Genomic DNA, 21,105 nt, shown 5'->3' on the forward strand with positions numbered 1-21,105 from the left:
GTATTAATTAAAATTTACAAATTTTGAATGAAATTATCAATGTTTTTAATTTTCTTGTAATAATATTATGTAATATAAATGAGATTGAATGAATGTTGAGAAGATGGGATTGTTGGGACGTGCTGTATAAAATTGTAATTTGGGGCATCGTCTGAAGTGCGGAAGATTAATTAAAAGAATGCGGCCCACGCTTGTCGGAAAAGAAGGAAGTCTCGTCGTGAAGAAGGAGAAGAAAAGAAGTAAAATGAAGGAGGAGGAGGTGGAGGAATGCATAAAAATTATAAACATGAAATTGCACGAGGCGAGTCAAACGACAGCGCGAGGAAAAGATAAAGAGCGGTTGAAGGGTCTTACCTCATATGCAAAAAAGGCGTGCGAACTTGCCGTGAGGAAAGTAGGCTACAATTTAGTGGAAATTGCACGCGCCGGTGACGTGGAATAAATAGTTTCGTGTTGAGAGAGAAGAGTTTCAGGACAAATCGGAGTTCTGAAAGGTGTAATTGGGTGTGGATGCGGGCCTATGGTGGTGCATGTGATGCAGGTGTTTGATTGATAATAGTAATTTGAAAAATGATGATGATGGTAATGGTAATAATAATAATAATGATGATGATGGTAATGGGTGATGGGTTGTAATGGCATTGAGTCAGTGGAATCTTTTTGGCTTCAGGTGTTTCGTTTTGTTTCAGAAGAACGGCTGCCTTTACGAGCACATCCGATGGGGAGAGGCCTTCGTGGTTGTGTATTCCGTGAGCGACAGACATAGTTTTCACGAAGCGCAGGAGCTGCTCGGACAACTCGCTAAATTAAAACTGCCATCCTATTATACGAGTCTCCTATTAGGGAATAAAAGAGATCTCGACCATTCTAGGTAAGTTGCCGGTTCGGTTTTGGCACGAGGAAATTTGCTAAAGGGGAACAATAAAACTACTCTTCCAACTATACTATTACTACTGACTGCATTGCTGCTACCACCACCACAACTACCTCAACCATCACTCGGATGGATGTTTGGTAGGTAGGTAGATAGGTAAAGGCAAGCAGACTCTTCGCTGATATATATATATGTGTGTACGTACATGCTGAGGAATCCTGATTTATGCCCGGTCGACTGGATGTGCTGTTAGATTGAAAGGATATCGTCTCTCATTGCGGCCGCCGCCGGGGAGCATCCGCCTCGGATCGGGGTCACATCATCATCATTTTTCGGGCAAAAAAAGAACATCTTCCATATACATATTAACAAAGAAATCATCACACAATATTAATCATTAAATTAACAGCTCACTTAAATTACCATCTTCACACAAAAATTTTATTTTTCGAACAAAGGATGCATCCATTACAGACAGACATTCCTTGCTTACTCATATACAATATTCGTTAACACATTCTTCATTCTTCAAATACTGAGAATTTTATACCTGAATATTGATTCATCCCATGCGAAAGGAAACACTAAAAATATCTTTCAAATTATTTTCGATATTTAAATATAAATTTAACAAGTTTTTTAATGTTAATAATTTGGGAATGAAATAATTCTGCTAATTTTTACTACTTTTTTCATATTTTTTTTAATATTCCTTGGGGAAATATATAATTAAAAAAGCTTGAAGAAATATTTATAAAGTTATTATTTAATATCAACTAAAAATAAAAATATATTTTATATATTAAATTGGATTCATTATTAAAGTTCTTAATTTCAATTAGAATTTTCATTTATTTTGAAACTATTTCAATTTTATTTAAGTTATTTTTTTGAATATAGACAATTTTAGACTGATATAATTTCATAACATTTTTATTACTTTTTACTAAAATTTACGTTTTTATATCAATGTAGAGAATTAAAATGTATAAAATTTGTAATTAAAATTGTTAATTTCAATTAGAATTTTAATTAGTTTATTAATGAACTATTGTCAATAATTAATGTCTCAATTTATTTGAAGTTATTTTTGAATATTGAAAATTTGAGAATGAAATAATTTCATAACATTTTCATTACTTTTTACTCACATTTTCATGTTTTATAATTATAAAAGTATGAACTAATATTTAATATCATATTTTAGATCAAAAAATGTATAGAATTAAAATTTGTAATTAAATTTTGTTAGTTTCAATTAGAATTTTCATTAATTTTGAAACTATTTCAATTTTATTTAAGTTATTTTTTTGAATATAGACAATTTTAGAATGAAATAATTTCATAACATTTTTATTACTTTTTACTAAAATTTACATGTTTTTTTTTTGGAAAATATATAATTATTAAACTACGAACTATTCTTTAATATAAACTAGAAATTCTTATATTTTATATCAAAAAAATGTAGAGAATTAAAATGTATAAAATTTGTAATTAAAATTGTTAATTTCAATTAGAATTTTAATTAGTTTATTAATGAAACTATTGTCAATAATGTCTCAATTTAATTTAAGTTATTTTTTGAATATTGAACATTTGAGAATGAAATAATTTCATAACATTTTCATTACTTTTTACTTACATTTTCATGTTATGTAATTATAAATGTATGAACAGATATTTAATATCAACTAGAAATTCTCATATTTTATATTAAAAAATGTATAGAATTAAAATTTGTAAATAAATTTTGTTAGTTTCAATTAGAATTTTAATTAGTTTATTAATGAAACTATTGTCAATAATGTCTCAATTTATTTGAAGTTATTTTTGAATATTGAAAATTTGAGAATGAAATATTTTCATAACATTTTCATTACTTTTTACTAAAATTTTCATGTTTTGTAATTATAAAAGTATGAACTGATATTTAATATCAACTAGAAAATCTCATATTTTATATTAAAAAATGTAGAGAATTAAAATTTGTAAATAAATTTTGTTAGTTTCAATTAGAATTTTAATTAGTTTATTAATGAAACTATTGTCAATAATTAATCTTTCAATTTATTTTAAGTTATTTTTTGAATATTGAAAATTTGAGAATGAAATAATTTCATAACATTTTCATTACTTTTTACTCACATTTTCATGTTTTGTAATTATATAAGTATGAACTGATTTCAAATAGAAATTATCATATTTAAGATCAAAAAATTTAGAGAATTAAAATTTGTAATTAAATTTTGTTTATATCAATTAGAATTTTCATTAATTTATTAACGTGATGCAATGCAGAATGATGGATGAGCATTATTTTGTAGACTTAACGAGATTCCCAAGATTTACAGTAATACATAGTTTTGGAATGATGTATTTGATTCTAAATTGAATAAATCTTTTCAATTGAAACGAGAGGCGCGCAACAACCTGATATTATTATTACCAGAAAATCTATCATTCCGATGGGTACGTTTTCAATGATGATGATGGTGGAGCCATAGTGAAATTGATAGCGTACAAGTGCGTTGATCTCAATAAATCTTCACCACATATTTTTCGATCCTCCACTCCACGTTCGAGATGCGTTAACAACGTTGCGTCTGATCATACCAATAATGATGATTATGGTAATAGTTGGGCTACGATCTGCAGGTAATGACAATGACCTGCGACCTCCCGTTGCCGAAGAAAGTGGCGCCATGGTAACAATCTTAAAGGGTTATATCGGATTGTAATGGGAGGTCCGAGCATCTCGCCTAGGTGATATATCGCCACCTTTTGCGAGCTCGCACAATTGACATTCTTTTCTTTTGTTGTTGTTGTTGTTTTATTTCGTGCAAGTATAAAGTTATTTTTGTTTTGTTTTTCATTATTCGCGAAGCCCACGCGTTTTTTTTTTTGCAAAACTTATATCTCTGTGTGATATTTCGAGACAACTGACACCTTCACACCTTCTTTCTTTCGCGCATTCTTATATCCACCTTAAACATTTGGGTAGAAGAATACGTGCTTAATATAAAGAATGAAGTGCTAACTTACATTCATAAAAGGTTCGTTGCTCCTTTCGCGCATTTAATCACAGCTTTAAATTTAGTTAAATCAGAGATCATCAACCTTTTGTTAACTTAAAGTTAATTAATAAATTCATAATAGAGGATTTAGCTAATTAATGTAAATTAGTGCTATAAATATTTAGATAATAATCGTAATGTTTGTTATCCAGGATAATGTCGATTGTGATCGTAGTTTATTGTTGAAGATCGACTTGAATCGTAATGGAACTGTGCACTCTTCGGATGTTGGTGAAGAGTGGTAATAGTAGTAGTAGTAGAGTACGATCCTCCTCTGGTTATGGCCTTATCCGTGAGGACAGTTAAATTGGTTTAAACTGTGGAATAATTCGCCGTGAACTCTTCTGGCTCGCTTTTGTTATGCGAAATGCAGCCGCAGCGGCGGTGGATAGGAATTCCGATTGCTTCAATCGCGAGGCAAACGCTGATCTTAATTTGACATTAAATAGAAAATCACTTGACTTCTCACGAGTCTACACACATAAATCGAATGCACGGCATTCCACCCATCCTCCGACGTCCTCGATAATGATAAAAGGAGTCAATCGAATGAGAAGCCTCCGCATTCAAAGTGCATCATGCATATAGATATATCTATGTATCTACACTCTACTCTATATATATATACACAAACATACATACGTCCATCCATCTATAATAGGTAAATGCGTTTTACGAGATGTAAATGGTATCTCTGTCCGGATAAAATCACGTAACGCAAGAGCACAACGAAAATGTTAATTCGAGAAATCGAGCATTCCGGAAGACAACAAAGGGTTGCTTGATTGACAGTAATGAAGCGTCTCTCTCGAAACCGTGGATTATTTTAACAAGCCCCCATTTAGACTTCGTCTCATCTCTTCTCTTGACATAACGAAAATGCTGAAGAGTTAAAAAAAAATAAATAAGAATCATATCAGAACTGTTGTTGTTTCAGTTCGTTATTTATTTACCTGCAAACTTTTACGACTTTAATAAAAGCAAATTACGTGGAAATCTAAGCTGACTGTAGAAGAAAAAATGTGGTTTGTAAATAAAATATAATAAGGAGATTTTCTTCTTGGATGCAGCAAAACGAGGAAAGAATCGCGCGCGCATAAATTAAATAAATAATGCGGTAAACAAGGCGTTTTACAATGTTCTTGACCTAGAACCGTGAAAGTATTGCATATAAACATTAGGTAACTGCAACAGGTTAACGTTGAATTTCTTGCGCTCGAAACAATGGTCTATAACTTCGTATCTGGATGATTGTCGTATTATGCGATGGATGGATTGTGGGGTGGCTTTCTTCGTTATATCCGAGCCAGGATCGACGTATCGGATTCGATCCATTTTAGGAACCCAAAAAACATTTTCCGATTGTTCTCACTACCATTGTGCTCTTACGTAACTCACTCTTCACGAACCATCGACCCTTGTCCTTGCGCAGACTGCATATATTATTTTATTTACATTATTCCAAGAAACGTATCCAAATTTTCAAGTTACAAACAAATTTTAAAAATAAAATATTTCTATATCATTTTACGCAACTTTATACTGTTTACACATCACCGAAAACAATTTAACTTTAAATTAAAGAAGTATAAAATTTTATAAAGTTGCATCCGAATCTATTTTTAATATGAAAATACTTCAGTTGTAACAATTAATAACCCTTTATGAATGCGCGGCGGATATATCCGCCCAATCCTTTACTTAAGAAACTTGGCTTATGTATATAATAACACACAGCAAAGGATAAAACAACTGTCAATTAATTTGACACACTTTTATATTAATATCATACATCATGTTGTATACTATAATATTATGGCATTTACACAACATCAAAAACAATTTAACTTTATTTTAAAGAAGTGTAAAATTTTATAAAGTTGCATCCGATACTATTTTTAATATGAAAATACTTCAGTTGTACCAATTAATAACCCTTTATGAATGCTCGGCGGATATAACCGCCCAATCCTTTACTTAAGAAAGTTGGCTTATGTATATAATAATACACAGCAAAGGATAAAACAACTGTCAAATAGTTTGACACACTTTTATATTAATATCATACATCATGTTGTATACTTTACTATTATGGCATTTACACAACATCCAAAACAATTTAACTTTATTTTAAAGAAGTATAAAATTTTATAAAGTTGCATCCGAATCTATTTTTAATATGAAAATACTTCAGTTGTACCAATTAATAACCCTTTACAAATGCGCGGCGGATATATCCGCCCAATCCTTTACATAAGAAACTTGGCTTATGTATATAATAATACACAGCAAAGGATGAAACAACTGTCAATTAGTTTGACACACTTTTATATTAATATCATACATCATGTTGTATACTTTACTATTACAGCATTTACACAACATCCAAAACAATTAAACTTTAAAATGAATCGAACTGAATCTAATTAGAGCAGAACCGAAGTTGATTAATTACCGAAACTAATTTCATATTTTTTTTTTCACGTCAGCCTCGGGTTGAAATCTTCGCTAAATTATACTAATTTGCGTCAGCCCGATTGATTTCGGCGTATTTTTAATTACCTCTAATCCGAATCAAGCTTTTGTTTTTCTTTGGTATCTGTTTTCGTTTTGTTATTGTTTCAGACTATTTTTGTTTTTGTTTTTGTTTCGAAGCAATGATAATTAGGTTTAGGTCCGTGGGTGTGTCCGAAGTTCGGCCTCAGGTGACGAACAGTTGATGGTTTTGAGTGGTATTCGGTGGCCCCCGGGGGAATTCACCGAGGAGGACTCCATCTGCTGAAGAGAGTCCGGTTCATTACACATTATAATTCCGTTGACTCCGAAGTTTACCTTATAATTAATCACATTAATTGCATGCGCTCCTTATTTTCTGCTGCCTCACTTCTCCACCTTTGATTGACAGACTAAAATACGTTCTTTTTTTAACATTTTTATTAGCCTTCACGTTCTGAAAACAAAAATTTCCCAATTCACTCACTTGATTATTTTTTTAATTTAACAAATTTGTATTTGTTAACAAAATAAAAACTAATTAAATTAATCTAAAAAATAAGAAAACGCAGAAGAAAATTTATACATTTTTGACTAAATTTATTTTACACTAGTTTCATAATGAAGAAATAGAAAAGAAATCTTGACACCTATTTATTGCGTGCAATTCGATCTTCTATTTTACACACTTTCATTTTTTCTTTAGTTTATTGTTTTCTCCAGCAAAGCCTACGCTCGAATTTGAGATATGACTTGAAACTAGAAAGAAGGAAACAAAAATATCTACGGACTTTGTTGCACATAAGCACAAGCATAAATAAGAGAAGAGACTAAATTTATTACACTTCCAATAGGAAACAGTTATGCAGTCAAATTCGGTCAATAGCTTATTGTGTAGTAGATAATGAAGGGTTTTCGAAGAATGTTAATACTTTAACAAATTGCTGTATGTTTATTTAATTAAAAAAATAGTTATTTATTATTATTTTATGGAATTTCTTTACTATTTTTGAGATATTTGTGACTCAAGTTATAGAATTTATTTTTGTTTATTAAACAAATTCTTAAGATATTTTAAGATATTTAAGATATATTCTTAAGATATTTGTGGTTAATTTTCTGTGTTATTTCTGAAGTGAAAGCAGTCTTGTTTATTAAACAAATTCTTAAGATATTTTAAGATATTTAAGACATATTCTTAAGATATTTGTTGTTAATTTTCTGTGGTATTTTTGAAGTGTAGTTAAAGCAGTCTTGTTTATTAAACAAATTCTTAAGATATTTAAGACATATTCTTAAGATATTTGTTGTTAATTTTCTGTGTTATTTCTGAAGTCTAGTTAAAGCAGTCTTGTTTATTAAACAAATTCTTAAGATATTTTAAGATATTTAAGATATATTCTTAAGATATTTGTGGTTAATTTTCTGTATTATTTCTGAAGTGTAGTTAAAGCAGTCTTAGTTTGGTATAAAAGGTAACAAAATTGCGGACAATGAGAGAAAGAGACTTATTTGAAAGGTAAATTGGTTCGAGAAAGAATCGAGTTAGAAACGATGATAGTCTTGGAGGTCGCCTTGGCAACTGTGCTGAGCAAATAGAGTGGAGTGGTTAACATACAGACGGATAATTAGAGGTATGCAGACTAATAGTAGTTTGTAGGTATAATAAATATCAGGTCTGGAAGGCTTTTCTTGCGAAAAAGAAGAGAAAAGAAAGAGCAACAACAACAAAAAAAAAACTGTATATATAGGAGAAAACCGAACGTTTCTGCATCTAAATTGGAATGCCTGAAAACCTGCCAGTTTATGTCCAATTAAAATTAGCACACACAGCGTCATTGTTGAAAGAAATAAATAAATAAAAGTATGGGAACAGCAAGTGTATAGTTCTCAATAAGAATCGACGCAGAAGTAAAAGCTAATCAGCGGATCAGTAAAACAAGTATTTTACAGCCGCGATTAGCGTAATCCGGAAAATATTGTCGATTTCTTCTTGGAGTTAAAAACGTGAGACGTAACATAAATTGTAGTATTTTGTCCACCCACGTTTCGCTACGAAAGAAGTGAAAATGAAAAGTGAACAGACTTTAACTACAGAAACGAAGAAACGAAATAAAAAAAGATAATAATAATATACAATAAATATAAAATGAATTGGTTTAGTAGAGACAGTCGAGTTTTACGGCCGATTCATAAGTGGATTGAATAATAATTGTAGAAAGTGAACGAAAATAATAACGAATTCGTTCGATGGAAATGAGACAAAATGTTTTATATTTTTGTTCGTTTCATGTTTAGCGTGGAATTTACTTTGCGAAATTGTTACTAAATGTTAAGTTATTTAGTTCGTCAAGTTTGTTTGCAAATTATCGTGCTAAAACAAATCTATGAAATAACTTGAGAATAACTTATATTTATTCTTTTGGTCCAAAATGTAGTATTTGTAGTATTAATTAAGAAAATTCTTCAATTATCGGCATTATTTTAAACTTCAATTACTTTCAATTAATTAAAAATATTTTCATAATTAGAAAAACTTATTTTTGACCTTTTTCATGAATGCAATTTTATAACTTTATGAAGTTAAACATTCATATTTTACAATAAATTCTTTGTTTTATTACCATTATTTGTCTTTATTAATAATAATAATAATAATCATAAAAAAAATGTTGAAAATGATTGTACATTATTTAATTTTATTTAATTAAGAATGTTTAAATTAAATTATGTCAAATATTGTTAGGATAATTGCGGAATGAAATTGGAGCTGAAAAGCTATATTCTTAATGGATTATTCTATAATGAAACGCAAATGAGTCGATTGGAAAGAGAAGGGCGAAGTGCGTTTTGAGTTTCAGCAAATGAAGACATGAAAGTTGCACTCGCCAGATCCGTAATTGGTTTTCTGCATGTTATGCAGTACGTATGTATTCATGTATACGTATACATGCATGTATGTACGTAGTAACAACATACAACGTATTACGTTTTGTGTCGCATTAGATTAAAGATAATAAGCGTGCTAGACTTTATAATATCTATGTTTATCCAAATATGTTTGTATGACATATGTAAACGTCTCACTCGTTCACTGTGGAGACTTGGATCTTATAAATTACATGCATTCAAACGTACACATTAATATATATGTATATGTACATAAGCGTATGCACAGATACAGATGCACTCAGAACACCACTCTCTGAATAATGAAATGCGCGAAGAGAAAGAGGCTCGAGGATTCATGCTCATTACTATCATTATTTGCCATTCTTCTTGTACCATTCCAAACTAAAAATCAAATAAGGATTGACTGAGTGAACTTACAGTTTTCGTATTGCTTGAGGTATATATCTGCATTATTAAATCTGTTTGGTCAGCGAGTGTAATGTGTTTGCCCTTTGGTCTTTTTTTTCTTCTTTTTAGTGTTGAGAACGTTACGACCAAAAGTCGTAAAATGGATTAGTAACACCTTTCTACACCTTGTAGAACTAAGCCAAACACGAAGTCCGTTAAAACTTTATTTTCACGAATTTATTCATTTTCATTGTGCAAAGCTCGAAAACACTAAAAAGACCAAAGATCATGTTAAATCAAGCTTACATTGAGAAAGGTCACAATACTCTACATAAGTTATTCTCAATAGTAACAACATGATAAGATCAAACAATAAATTTTCAATTTTCTAGAAAAAATAATCTGGATTAAGATGATTATTATTAAACTTTAAATGAAGTTTGCTTATAATATGTAAAGTTTACAATTCATTAAATCATCTTCACAAAATCATGCCGATTTCTTGTAATTTACGGTCAAATTTGAAAAAAGGTTTTTTGATCCTCGAAAAATCGAGTGTCTTCACAAATCATTAATTTATGACACAATTATGTTAGGACACAATTATGAAAAAGAACGCAAATTAAAGCAAAATATATAGACTTTCCAATATGCTATCAGTCATATTTGTAACTATTACCGGTTTCTTGTAATTTACGGTCAAATTTGAAAAAACATTTTTGAGGCTCGAAAAATCGAGTGTCTTCACAAATCATCAATTTTCTCAATAACTATACACGACACAATTATGAAAAAATATGCAAATCAAAGCAAAATATATAGACTTTCTAATATGCTATCAGTGGTATTTGTAACTATTACCGGTTTCTTGTAATTTACGGTCAAAGTTGAAAAAATGTTTTTTGAGCCTCGAAAAATCGAAAAATCACAAATCATCAATTTTCTCAATAACTCTACATGACACATTTATGAAAAACAACGCAAATTGAAGCAAAATATATAGAATTTCCAAGATGCTTTCAGTCATATTTGCAACTATTGACGATTTCCTGTAATTTACGGTCAAAGTTGAAAAAATAATTTTTGAGCCTCGAAAAATTGCGAGTCTTCACTAATCATCAATTTTCTCAATAACTATACAAGACACAATTATGAAAAAAAAACGCAAATTAAAGCAAAATATATATACTTACCAATAAGCTATCAATCATATTTGTAACTATTTCCAATTTCTTGTAATTTCCGGTCAAAGTTGAAAAAATGATTTTTGAGCCTCGACAAATCGAGAGTCTTCACTTATCATCAATTTTCTCAATAACTATACAGAAAACAATTATGATAGAAAACGCAAATTAAAGCAAAATATATATACTTTCCAATATGATATCAGTCATATTTGTAACTATTGCCGATTTCTTGTAATTTACGGTCAAAGTTGAAAAAACGTTTTTTGAACCTCGAAAAATCGAGTGTCTTTATAAATCATCAATTATCTCAATAACTATACAGAACGCAATTATGAAAAACAAACACAAATTAAAGCAAAATATATAGACTTTGTAATATGCTATTCGTCATATTTCTAACTATTGCCGACTTCTTGTAATTTACGATCAAAGTTGAAAAAATCTTTTTTGATTTTGATTTCTTCATTTTTCCAATTGAAATATTAAAGAAAATTGAACTTTTTCACAATTTCTATGCTCAACTTGTTGATGTAATAATTTCTATAATTTCAGAAGATTATTGAAACTTACTGGAGAAAAGTAAGAACCTACTATAAACATCTATAATTAATTATGCTATATTTTTTCGAGTTTCATTTTGCAAACATCAATTGATTGTTTGTTGATTTTTCCATATGAAATATTAAAAAAAATGTGTTTTTTTTAATGGAACTTTTTCACAATGTTTATGCTCATCTTGTTGATGTAATAATTTCTATAATTTCAGGAGATTATTGAAAATTACTGAAAAAAAAGTAACAACCTGTTATGAACATCTATAATAAAATTATTTTGAGTTTGAATTTGCGCACATCAATTGATTGAGAAATGCATTAGTACACAGCTTATTACAAGAACAGACATTGCTGAGAGAGTCGAAGAGAGATACATCTTGATATTAAGTTCTAATTATGTTGATTTCTTCATTTTTCCAATTGAAATATTAAAGAAAAATGAACTTTTTCGCAATTTATATGCTCAACTTGTTGATGTTGACTTGTTTTTTTAATGTAACTTTTTCACAATTTCTATGCTCATCTTGTTGATGTAATAATTTCTATAATTTCAGGAGATTATTGAAAATTACTGAAAAAAAAGTAACAACCTGTTATGAACATCTATAATTAAATTATTTTGAGTTTGAATTTGCGCACATCAATTGATTGAGAAATGCATTTGTACACAGCTTATTACATGAACAGACGTTGGTGAAGAGAGTCGAAGAGAGATACACCTTGATATTAAGTTCTAATTATATTGATTTCTTCATTTTTCCAATTGAAATATTAAATAAAAATGAACTTTTTCGCAATTTATATGCTCAACTTGTTGATGTTGACTTGTTTTTTTAATGGAACTTTTCACAATTTCTATGCTCATCTTGTTGATGTAATAATTTCTATAATTTCAGGAGATTATTGAAAATTACTGAAAAAAAAGTAACAACCTGTTATGAACATCTATAATTAAATTATTTTGAATTTGAATTTGCGCACATCAATTGATTGAGAAATGCATTTGTACACAGCTTATTACAAGAACAGACGTTGGTGAAGAGAGTCGAAGAGAGTGAATGAGTGAGCGAGAGAGAGAGTAGAGTAGAGAGGTCAGAAGGACGGAACACGGCGATAATTACACGTCTCGACCGGCGAATCGATTTTCCCACTTCGATTTCCGACAATTAATCAATTGCGTAATTAGGAAACGAGTCGTCCGTTCCTTCTCTCACCCGCTGAAAATAACGGACAGACGAATGAAATCCCATCGCATCTCGCTCACTCTCACAATCGGAATGCCATTTAGAAGACACGAGTTAAAGAAAGAAAGAGAGACAAGAGAGACATTGAGTTATCGGCAATGCATTAAACGGCCAAAGTCATTTACCAGTTTCACTTTCAGCGAAGTGAATGAAGGCTGGGCCGCCAATAATCTGTGACACCTAATAAATATCTCCCGTTTTCTCTCACTTCGTCTTCGAAACTGTTTGTACTTTTACGTTTATTTGTATTTATTTATTTATTTTTTTTCTTACGCTTCGAAAAAATATTGAGACGAAACTAATTTGTCATCATCGCATTAGGTTTAATTAAAGTTTCGCTGTAAATCAACTATTCATAATCGATTTCTCTAAAGGATTTCTCTGATCATTTTTTTTTGTTGTTACAGACAAATCTGCGTGGACGATGGACAGGAGTTATCCTTGCAATTCGGGTGTCAGTTCTACGAGGTGAGCGCCGCCGAAAACTTCGCTGGAGTCTCTTTAGCTTTCCAATCTTTGTTAAGAGAAGCCAGATCCGTGCAGCTGCTGAAAGCCCTCCCGATCCGGAGGAAATTGGGCGTCAACAGCGTCTCCAAAGTGCTCGGCAACATCTTCGGAAAGAACTCCAAAGGAGATCGAAAGAAACGACCATCTCTTAGCATATAAAAACGCAAAAAAAATAAACATCGCCGAAACGAAGAATATTTTTTTTTGGAAGTCGCAGAAGACGATAACTACATTAATATTATCAAAGTTCCTTCCTATTTTAATTATTATTAATTAATATAATTAATTAATTATTGTTTGTTTTTTTTAATTTACTAATTATTAATATTTTTTTTGTAAAACGAAGAAACTCACGTGCCTTTTAATTGTAATTATACATAATTATTACATCAATCTTATAGAAATTTATACGATTATAAATATATATATAAATAATGTAATTAGACGATGAACACAAGATCCATTAACCGCCCATAAAATGTGATAAAAAGATGTAGTTTGTAGTTTGTTTTGTATTAAATAGTGTAAATTATTCATTAAGCGTCTTTAACTATTTAGTTATTATTTTTTTTCCTTTTGTTCTTACAGATCGATCCTTATATAATAAATTAAACAAAAGCACAAACGCTTCTTCTTCAATTGTTTCTGGCGACATTTGAACTGTTTAGGAGAAGAAGCAACATTGTTTGATCTCAAAAACAACGAACAAAAAACTTGAATTATGTAAGAAACGTATTTAATTAATTTCTATTTTTAAGTGTCCTTAAATTGTTTTCTTATCAAATGAAAGTGTTTTAAAACATGTTCAGTGTCTTTAATATTGATTTATTGTAAATTACTGAAAGAAAAAATATTAATATTTTTATGTAATTATTGTAAAAAAAAAACAAATTGAATTTATAACTTATTGAAACGTAGTGAATAAAAAATATAAATTTATAAGTTAAAAGTTAGATGGAAGAAAAAGAAACTGTATTTTTTTGTTGATTATATAAGAAATATTCAATATTTTTGTAAAGCAAATTGTAATTATTAAATTTGTGAATTGACAATCGACTTTTTTGAACCAAAAACATGTTTTTTTTTAGCTTAAATTAATTAATCTAATTTTCATTAAAAGAATTTTATTTATATAAATTTTTCCTCGAATATTTTACAAAATTTGTAACAGTTTTCATATTAGGAATTTAACGGAGAATTTTCTCAACTTGCTGTGTACTTGTTTTAATCTTTTGTTTCTTTTTTTTTGTTTTCATATCGTTTACATAAGTTTACGTTCATTTGAGAAACAATCTCTTTTTTTTAATTTCCTCTTTCATCCTCTTTTTTTTTTATTATTATAATGTCTGTTCATTATTATTTTTTTTGTTTGTAATTTTAAAAATAAATTTAAAGAAAAATAAACGCAATTAATGTTGTTTCCTTGCAGGAAACGCGATTAACCCAAATACCTTCCAATTAATGCGTTGGTTTAAAATTTTAAAAAAAATATCGAAGGTAAGTCGAGTTTTTCCAGTTCGTATTTACTTTTGTTGTTTTCTTCTTAAAGTCACTTCTTTTATTATTGCTTAAGTAAAAATAACGAGAGTCGAAGAATTAGTTAAATCAAGAATCGTCAAGAGGTTTATCTTCGATCTTTTTTTACGTAAACGCGAAACGGTCGGCGTTTCGGTGATCTGTAAGAAAGCGGAAATTACGTTTCGTTTCTCTTCGGACAATTAATTATAAGGTAATAGGACGGAATTACGCGCGATAAAATTGTTAATCGTCGTCGTTTTATTCGCCTTCCACGAATTAAATTTTATGTCCCTTTATTAAATTCCATTTTATTGTGCGGTTATTAACCTTACTTCAGACAATAAAATTTAAATAAAAAAAATCACAATCGAAAAATTTAATGTCTTCGCATTTTTACCAATTATTCAGTAAGTATAAAAGATAATTATAATTACGATTATTTTAATGAAAGCTAAAACCGTCACCTTTAAAATAAGATTATAATCAAATTTCTAAGTTTTACCGTTTTCTTGTAATAATCATTCAAAGTTGAAACAAAAAGACACAATTTTTTTAAAATTTTTCAATTTCCCAAGTTTTTTTTTGCAAAATTTATAATTTTTCTTAATTAACTTAAAAACAATCAAACTTTATATATTTACATATAAAGAAGTGTTTTATTGTGCAACTTTTCATACAGCAATTATTAAGTAATAATATTTTTTTATTAAGTTATAGATTTTTTTTTATTATTTTTGTTTGTCTGTTTTATTGAATTACTCGATAATTATGTGATGATAATTAGAAGATCCAACAGAAAATTAAAGAAAAATTCTAACTTTTCCAATTTTATTGTTTCTTCCATTGCGGTTATTTACCTTACTTCAGTAAGTAAAATTTAAAAAAAAATACAATTGAAAAATTTAGTGTCTTCAAATTTTTACCAATTATTCAGTAAGTACAAAAGATAATTACAATTACGATTATTTTAATGAAAAGTAAAACCGGCACCTTTAAAATAAGATTATAATTATATTTAAAAGTTTTACCCTTTTCTTGTAATAATCATTCAAAATCGAAACACCAAAAAGTTTTTTTTTTGCAAATTTTAAATAAATTGAAAATACATTCGATTATTAATTCAGATTATTAAGCATCTGTTTATATACAAATTGGTAAGTAATATTAATTATTTGTCGAAATAATCTAATTTTTTAATTTCCCAAGTTTTTTCTGCTAAATTTATAAGATTTTTAATTTTTCTCTCTTAACTTAAAAACAATCAAACTTTATATAGTTATATATAAAGAAGTGTTTTATTGCGCAACTTTTCATATAGCATTAACTATTGTTATATAAAAAGTTGTATAATTTTTAAGTAAGTTAAAAAATATTTTCTTTGTTTGTCTTCACGTTTTATTTAATTACTGGATCACTTATCATTTGTAATATTTATAGATTTCTTGTTAAATTTGAACGTAGATTGTGGCAGACTTTCGTAATTATAAATTGAACCTTAAATCACGACAGACGTTTAGTAGCACCGTAGATTTTGCAGTCTCTTCCAATTATACGTAAAAAATGTATATAAAAGTATTTTTAACTAATAAAGTCTATGGAATATATAAATCAATGAATTATTTATTATAAAAATCAAAATTATGAAAAAAAAATCGTGTTTTATAAATTTATGGTGGATTCGCGAGGTAAATAAATTAACTTTTATTGTAGATTTCAATGAACAAAAATATTATATAAATTTAATAAAATAATGCACTTAAACGAATTTAAATGAAATTAAAACATTACAATTTAGTTTTATGAAATGTAATAATTTTTGTGTAATTATCGTCAATCAGGATTTAAAATTAATTAAACTTTCAGGTTTTCATTTCTGATTAACTGTGTTTATTTTATTTATTTATTTATTTTTTTGATACGTTTGAAAACCGCGCCCTTGATTGAATAAATTATATTGGAAGTTTCGGAATGTGCGAAGGTTTCTATGCACACTTATTAATGCGTAAACTTAATTGCAATTTCAATTATTCAATTAGATTTGATTTCCCAATAAGTCCTGATCCGCAAATTGATTTGCTGTCCGCGATTTGTTGCTCGAGCATTATCCGCCCACAGAGAACATTGAGAAACCGGAGGTTGTTGTTTGTACTTCGTTTCTTTTTTACTTCTTTTTTGTTGTTGATATGTGTGTATATGTATTTTGTTATACGGAGAGTCGGAGGAAGAAGTGTTGAGGGAGATTTACGGCGCGAACAGCAACGGACAGTTATCGGTATTAAAAAGCATGTAGCTGGGGCCGACCTACAAGTGTTCCCATTATGCCACCTAAGTGCAATTCCTTGCTAATCCGAAGAACCGATCCACTTCCTGGCCACACTTTCGCACCTCTAAATTATTGCACGTGCCATACTATACACATTTTAATAACACCTCGAAGCCCAATTCCCAGCACGACGACGACAACCACGAAATTTGAATATACACAGTTTCCTGTTTAATATACAAACATACTCCAATAGAATAATTAATTACAACTAGCAATTAATAAACGACGTTTTAATAATTACATTTATTTTATATATAATTACGATTTTTGTTTGCCTTCTGTTCTCAAAACGGGCGCCAATAATTATTGTTCTTCGTTAGATCGTCCATCATCTCAGGATTTATTATCGCCTCGGAAGCAATGATTAGCGCCGTTTAATTGATAGTTGCGACCTTATTTCTCTTTCTCTCCATCATTCACTCACTCACATTAAAATTATTCAAGCGCATTCTCATAAATATGTAAAATTGTGGTTTTCTAGAAAAGACGCGAAATTTTGCAGCGAAAATAACTACGAACGTTAATTACACGCTAATTAAAATACCTACAAATCACGGGATGCACACGTTTCATGGCATTCGCATTAAATGCGATTCCTTTTATGGGGGAAATACAACAAGATGTTTAGCGAGCGTTTATTTAATTAACTAATTTCGAAGCAAATCGTTTCATAACTTTTCCAAATCGTTTCCAAACATTTATCAACATTAATTAACATTCTTGCATATTAAACTTATTATATACATTAAACAATAAATACACATTATGTAATGTTTTCTATTGTTGTTAGAATCATAAATTTGTCTATTATCTGTGGTTTAATTATATTTGATAAAATTGTTAGAATTGTAAACTGTGCTGACATCTATACGCTTCTACTTCTATTAGATGAGTCATGGGTATATTGATAAAAGTTTTCTGTTATGTAACATGGTGTAAACTTGGTTACATACATACTTGGCTTCAATTATAGTATTCACTTATACTAATTGAAGAAAAGCAGCACGAACTTTTGTATCTGTAGAACTAGTCAAATCAAAAAGTACACTAGTTTGAGACTATAAAAGTATTGTGGCTAAGTACACCACAAAAGGCGAAAGCCTGAGAAGAAAAAAACTTATACTAAATGGTTTACTTAGTTATTGAGTAATACACCTTTAAAATAAGATTATAATCAAACTTATAAGTTTTACCGTTTTCTTGTAATATTCATTAAAAGTTGAAACAAAAAGACACAATTTATTTTTTCAAATTTTATCTAAATAGAAAATATTAATAGAAGATTATTAATTCGGATTATTAAACATTTGTTTATATACAAATTGGTAAATAATATTAATTATTCATCGAAATAATCTAATTTTTCAATTTCCCAAGTTTTTTTTTGCTAAATTTATAAGATTTTTAATTTTTCTTTCTTAACTTAAAAATAATCAAACTTTATATATTTACATATAAAGAAGTGTTTTATTGCGCAACTTATCATATAACATTAACTATTGTTATATAAAAAGTTGTATAATTTTTAAGTAAGTTAAAAAAAAATTTCTTTGTTTGTCTTCACGTTTTATTTAATTACTGGATAATCACTTACCATTATTAGAAGATTAAATATGCATATTAAAGAAAAAACTGTAACCTTTCCAATCAGCTTAAAGCCGAATTTGTAATATTTATAGATTTCTTGTTAAATTTGAACGTAGATTGTGGCAGACTTTCGTAATTATAAATTGTACCATAGATCACGGCAGACGTTTAGTAGCACCGTAGATTTTGCATTCTCTTCCAATTATATGTAAAAAAATGTATATAAAAGTATTTTTAACTAATAAAGTGTATGGAATTTATAAATCAATGAATTATTTATTATAAAAATCTAAATTATGGTTACATACATACTTGGCTTCAATTATAGTATTCACTTATACTAATTGAGGAAAAGCAGCACGAACTTTTGTATCTGCAGAACTAGTCAAATCAAAAAGTACAATAGTTTGAGACTATAAAAGTATTGTGGCTAAGTACACCACAAAAGGCGAAAGCCTGAGAAGAAAAAGACTTATACTAAATAGTTTACTTAGTTATTGAGTAATACTATCAAATGTGAAAACAGCGTTTTTAAAGCATTTTCAAAATTTAGATAATTTATTATACGAGAAAGGTAATTGGTTTTACATTAAAATTAAGTCATATACATTTAGCTTTAATTAATCTATTAATACTTTGAATTGGTATATGAAGTTATTGAGTAATTGAAAAAAATATGAAACTTTAGAGTATTTAAAACAATAATAAATTTGGCAGCTTATAACAAGAACTGCATTGGTAACTGCTAAAACTTTGGAATTAATCTAAAATTATATTTTGTGTATTTGGCTTTAATACTCGTATTCACACGTGAATTTGTCGTATTTGGTTAATGAGTAATCACTTAAAATACGAGAGCTTGTAATGTTGGGTAAATCTCGCAGTAAGCCAGATTTTATATTCGTTGATCAAGTAAAACAAATATTATTTAGTAATTATATAAATTGTCACATATAGCTTATAGTATAGATATAAAGTTCACAAATAGTAGTAAAGTTTAATTGATGTGAGAATAAGTTAAATTAGGAAAGGAAGAGTTGGCGTTGTAGCTGGAATGGGCGGAGGTAGGTGAGGTATAGCGACGTTCTGCAATTCCAGTAAGTGCAGCGACGTATCCATGTCTGTAATGTCTTTCAATTCCTTCTCGTAGTCGACGCTGCAAGGTGGATTACCTAAAACAATGTGGAATTGTAAAAAAACATAAATAATTATTAAAAAAATCTCATCAAATACCCATCAAAATATTCAACCCGTCTATCCAATAGTTGGCAATTTGCCTGGTGTTCGCGCAGAAGTCATGATTGACGTTCTCAAGAAGCATTAGGGAAAAGACCAATTCGCTTTTATCACTCGAAACACTGAAATTTATATATTTAAACATGATTGGAAAATTTAGTGGAAGTGAAAATACCTGGCGTTCTGTATGTGCTGACAGGCTTGTCCAATGACGAGATGTCTAATACTGGCAATATCTATCACAGATTTGTTTCGATCCTCGACCTTTTGATCCTGCTCCTCGAGTTCTAGACATTTCTCGTTCATGCTTAGTTTCAGATGGAACATTTTCGGTTTGCTCTTCAGCAAGGTCATGGTTTTGTTGGTGGAGTATCTCGTCGGATATTTGTAGAACATCTGACCTTTCTTCATCACGGTCATTCTTTGGCAATTGATGAGTTCCTTGTTAGCTTCAGCAAATTGCGAGGAAAGCTCCAATATACAAGGATTTGTAGATAACATTCTGATCCTATCATCCTCCAACTCTTTCTACATTGATGAAAACATATATATCAAATATTAAGTTACAAACTAATCATATAAATTATACAAGAATGTTATTAAATTCATTATTTTTACTATTATACAATAATCTAAGCCAGCGTTTTCCAAACTGTGAGGCGCGCCCTGGGGAGGCGTTGACTAGCCTAAGGGGAGGCGCGAATATTAGTAGCAGTGAGCAATTTTCCAAATATCTGCTAAAGTATAGATACATTCCTGGGCTTTTATCCATATTGCTGTAATACGCGTTTAAAGTTGAAACGTTCGAAAAAGCAGTGTTTTCACATTTCATTGATTTTCTCAAAAACTATAATAGATAGAATGAATCCAAAAGATGCATATAAAAGCTGAATGTTTGGTGTTTTCACATTTCATTGATTTTCTCGAAAACTATAATAGATAGAATGAATCCAAAAGATGAATAGATGGAATGAATACAAAAGATGCATATGAAATCTGAATGATTGGGGAATCTGGAAAGTGTCGATATATTACAGTGGTTTTAGCTGTTTGGCTGTAATTCGTGTTCAAATTTTAAAAAATGCTCGAAAAAGCAGTGTTTTTACATTTCATTGATTTATTCGAAAACTATAATAGATAGAATAAATACAAAAGATGCATATACAAGCTGAATGTTTGGGGAATCTAGCAAGTATCGATAT

At 29.2% G+C, this 21,105-nt stretch overlaps 2 protein-coding genes across 2 annotated transcripts; one reads left to right on the forward strand and one right to left on the reverse strand.

Annotated features, from left to right (window-relative positions):
* Nucleotides 1–286: 286 nt before the first annotated feature.
* LOC108560196 (ras-related and estrogen-regulated growth inhibitor-like) lies at nt 287–13,449 on the forward strand. Its single transcript, XM_017917651.1, has 3 exons — nt 287–394; nt 690–871; nt 13,137–13,449. Exons 1-3 carry the CDS (start codon nt 287–289, stop codon nt 13,393–13,395), a joined length of 549 nt encoding a protein of 182 aa, XP_017773140.1. The 3' UTR covers nt 13,396–13,449.
* A 6,009-nt stretch (nt 13,450–19,458) lies between these two features.
* Nucleotides 19,459–20,454, reverse strand: LOC108560199 (engulfment and cell motility protein 2-like). The gene is made up of 3 exons (XM_017917655.1): nt 20,079–20,454; nt 19,901–20,025; nt 19,459–19,839 (listed from the first exon to the last, which is right to left on the reverse strand). Exons 1-3 carry the CDS (start codon nt 20,402–20,404, stop codon nt 19,685–19,687), a joined length of 606 nt encoding a protein of 201 aa, XP_017773144.1. The 5' UTR covers nt 20,405–20,454; the 3' UTR covers nt 19,459–19,684.
* Nucleotides 20,455–21,105: the final 651 nt, after the last annotated feature.

The sequence above is a fragment of the Nicrophorus vespilloides genome, unplaced genomic scaffold (genome assembly GCF_001412225.1).
Source record: "Nicrophorus vespilloides isolate i.1.1-1 unplaced genomic scaffold, Nicve_v1.0, whole genome shotgun sequence".
NCBI classification, from domain to species: Eukaryota; Metazoa; Arthropoda; class Insecta; order Coleoptera; family Silphidae; genus Nicrophorus; species Nicrophorus vespilloides.

Bases quoted from the DNA above. Each gene is read 5' to 3' on its own strand.
- LOC108560196 (XM_017917651.1), top strand. From the start codon at position 287: ATGAAATTGCACGAGGCGAGTCAAACGACAGCGCGAGGAAAAGATAAA. The intron at 395-689 runs GTAGGCTACAAT...GTTTTGTTTCAG, and splicing joins GCGAACTTGCCGTGAGGAAA to AAGAACGGCTGCCTTTACGA. The intron at 872-13,136 runs GTAAGTTGCCGG...TTGTTGTTACAG, and splicing joins AGAGATCTCGACCATTCTAG to ACAAATCTGCGTGGACGATG.
- LOC108560199 (XM_017917655.1), bottom strand. From the start codon at position 20,404: ATGTTATCTACAAATCCTTGTATATTGGAGCTTTCCTCGCAATTTGCT. The intron at 20,026-20,078 runs GTATTTTCACTT...TATAAATTTCAG, and splicing joins CAGCACATACAGAACGCCAG to TGTTTCGAGTGATAAAAGCG. The intron at 19,840-19,900 runs GTATTTGATGAG...ACATTGTTTTAG, and splicing joins CGGGTTGAATATTTTGATGG to GTAATCCACCTTGCAGCGTC.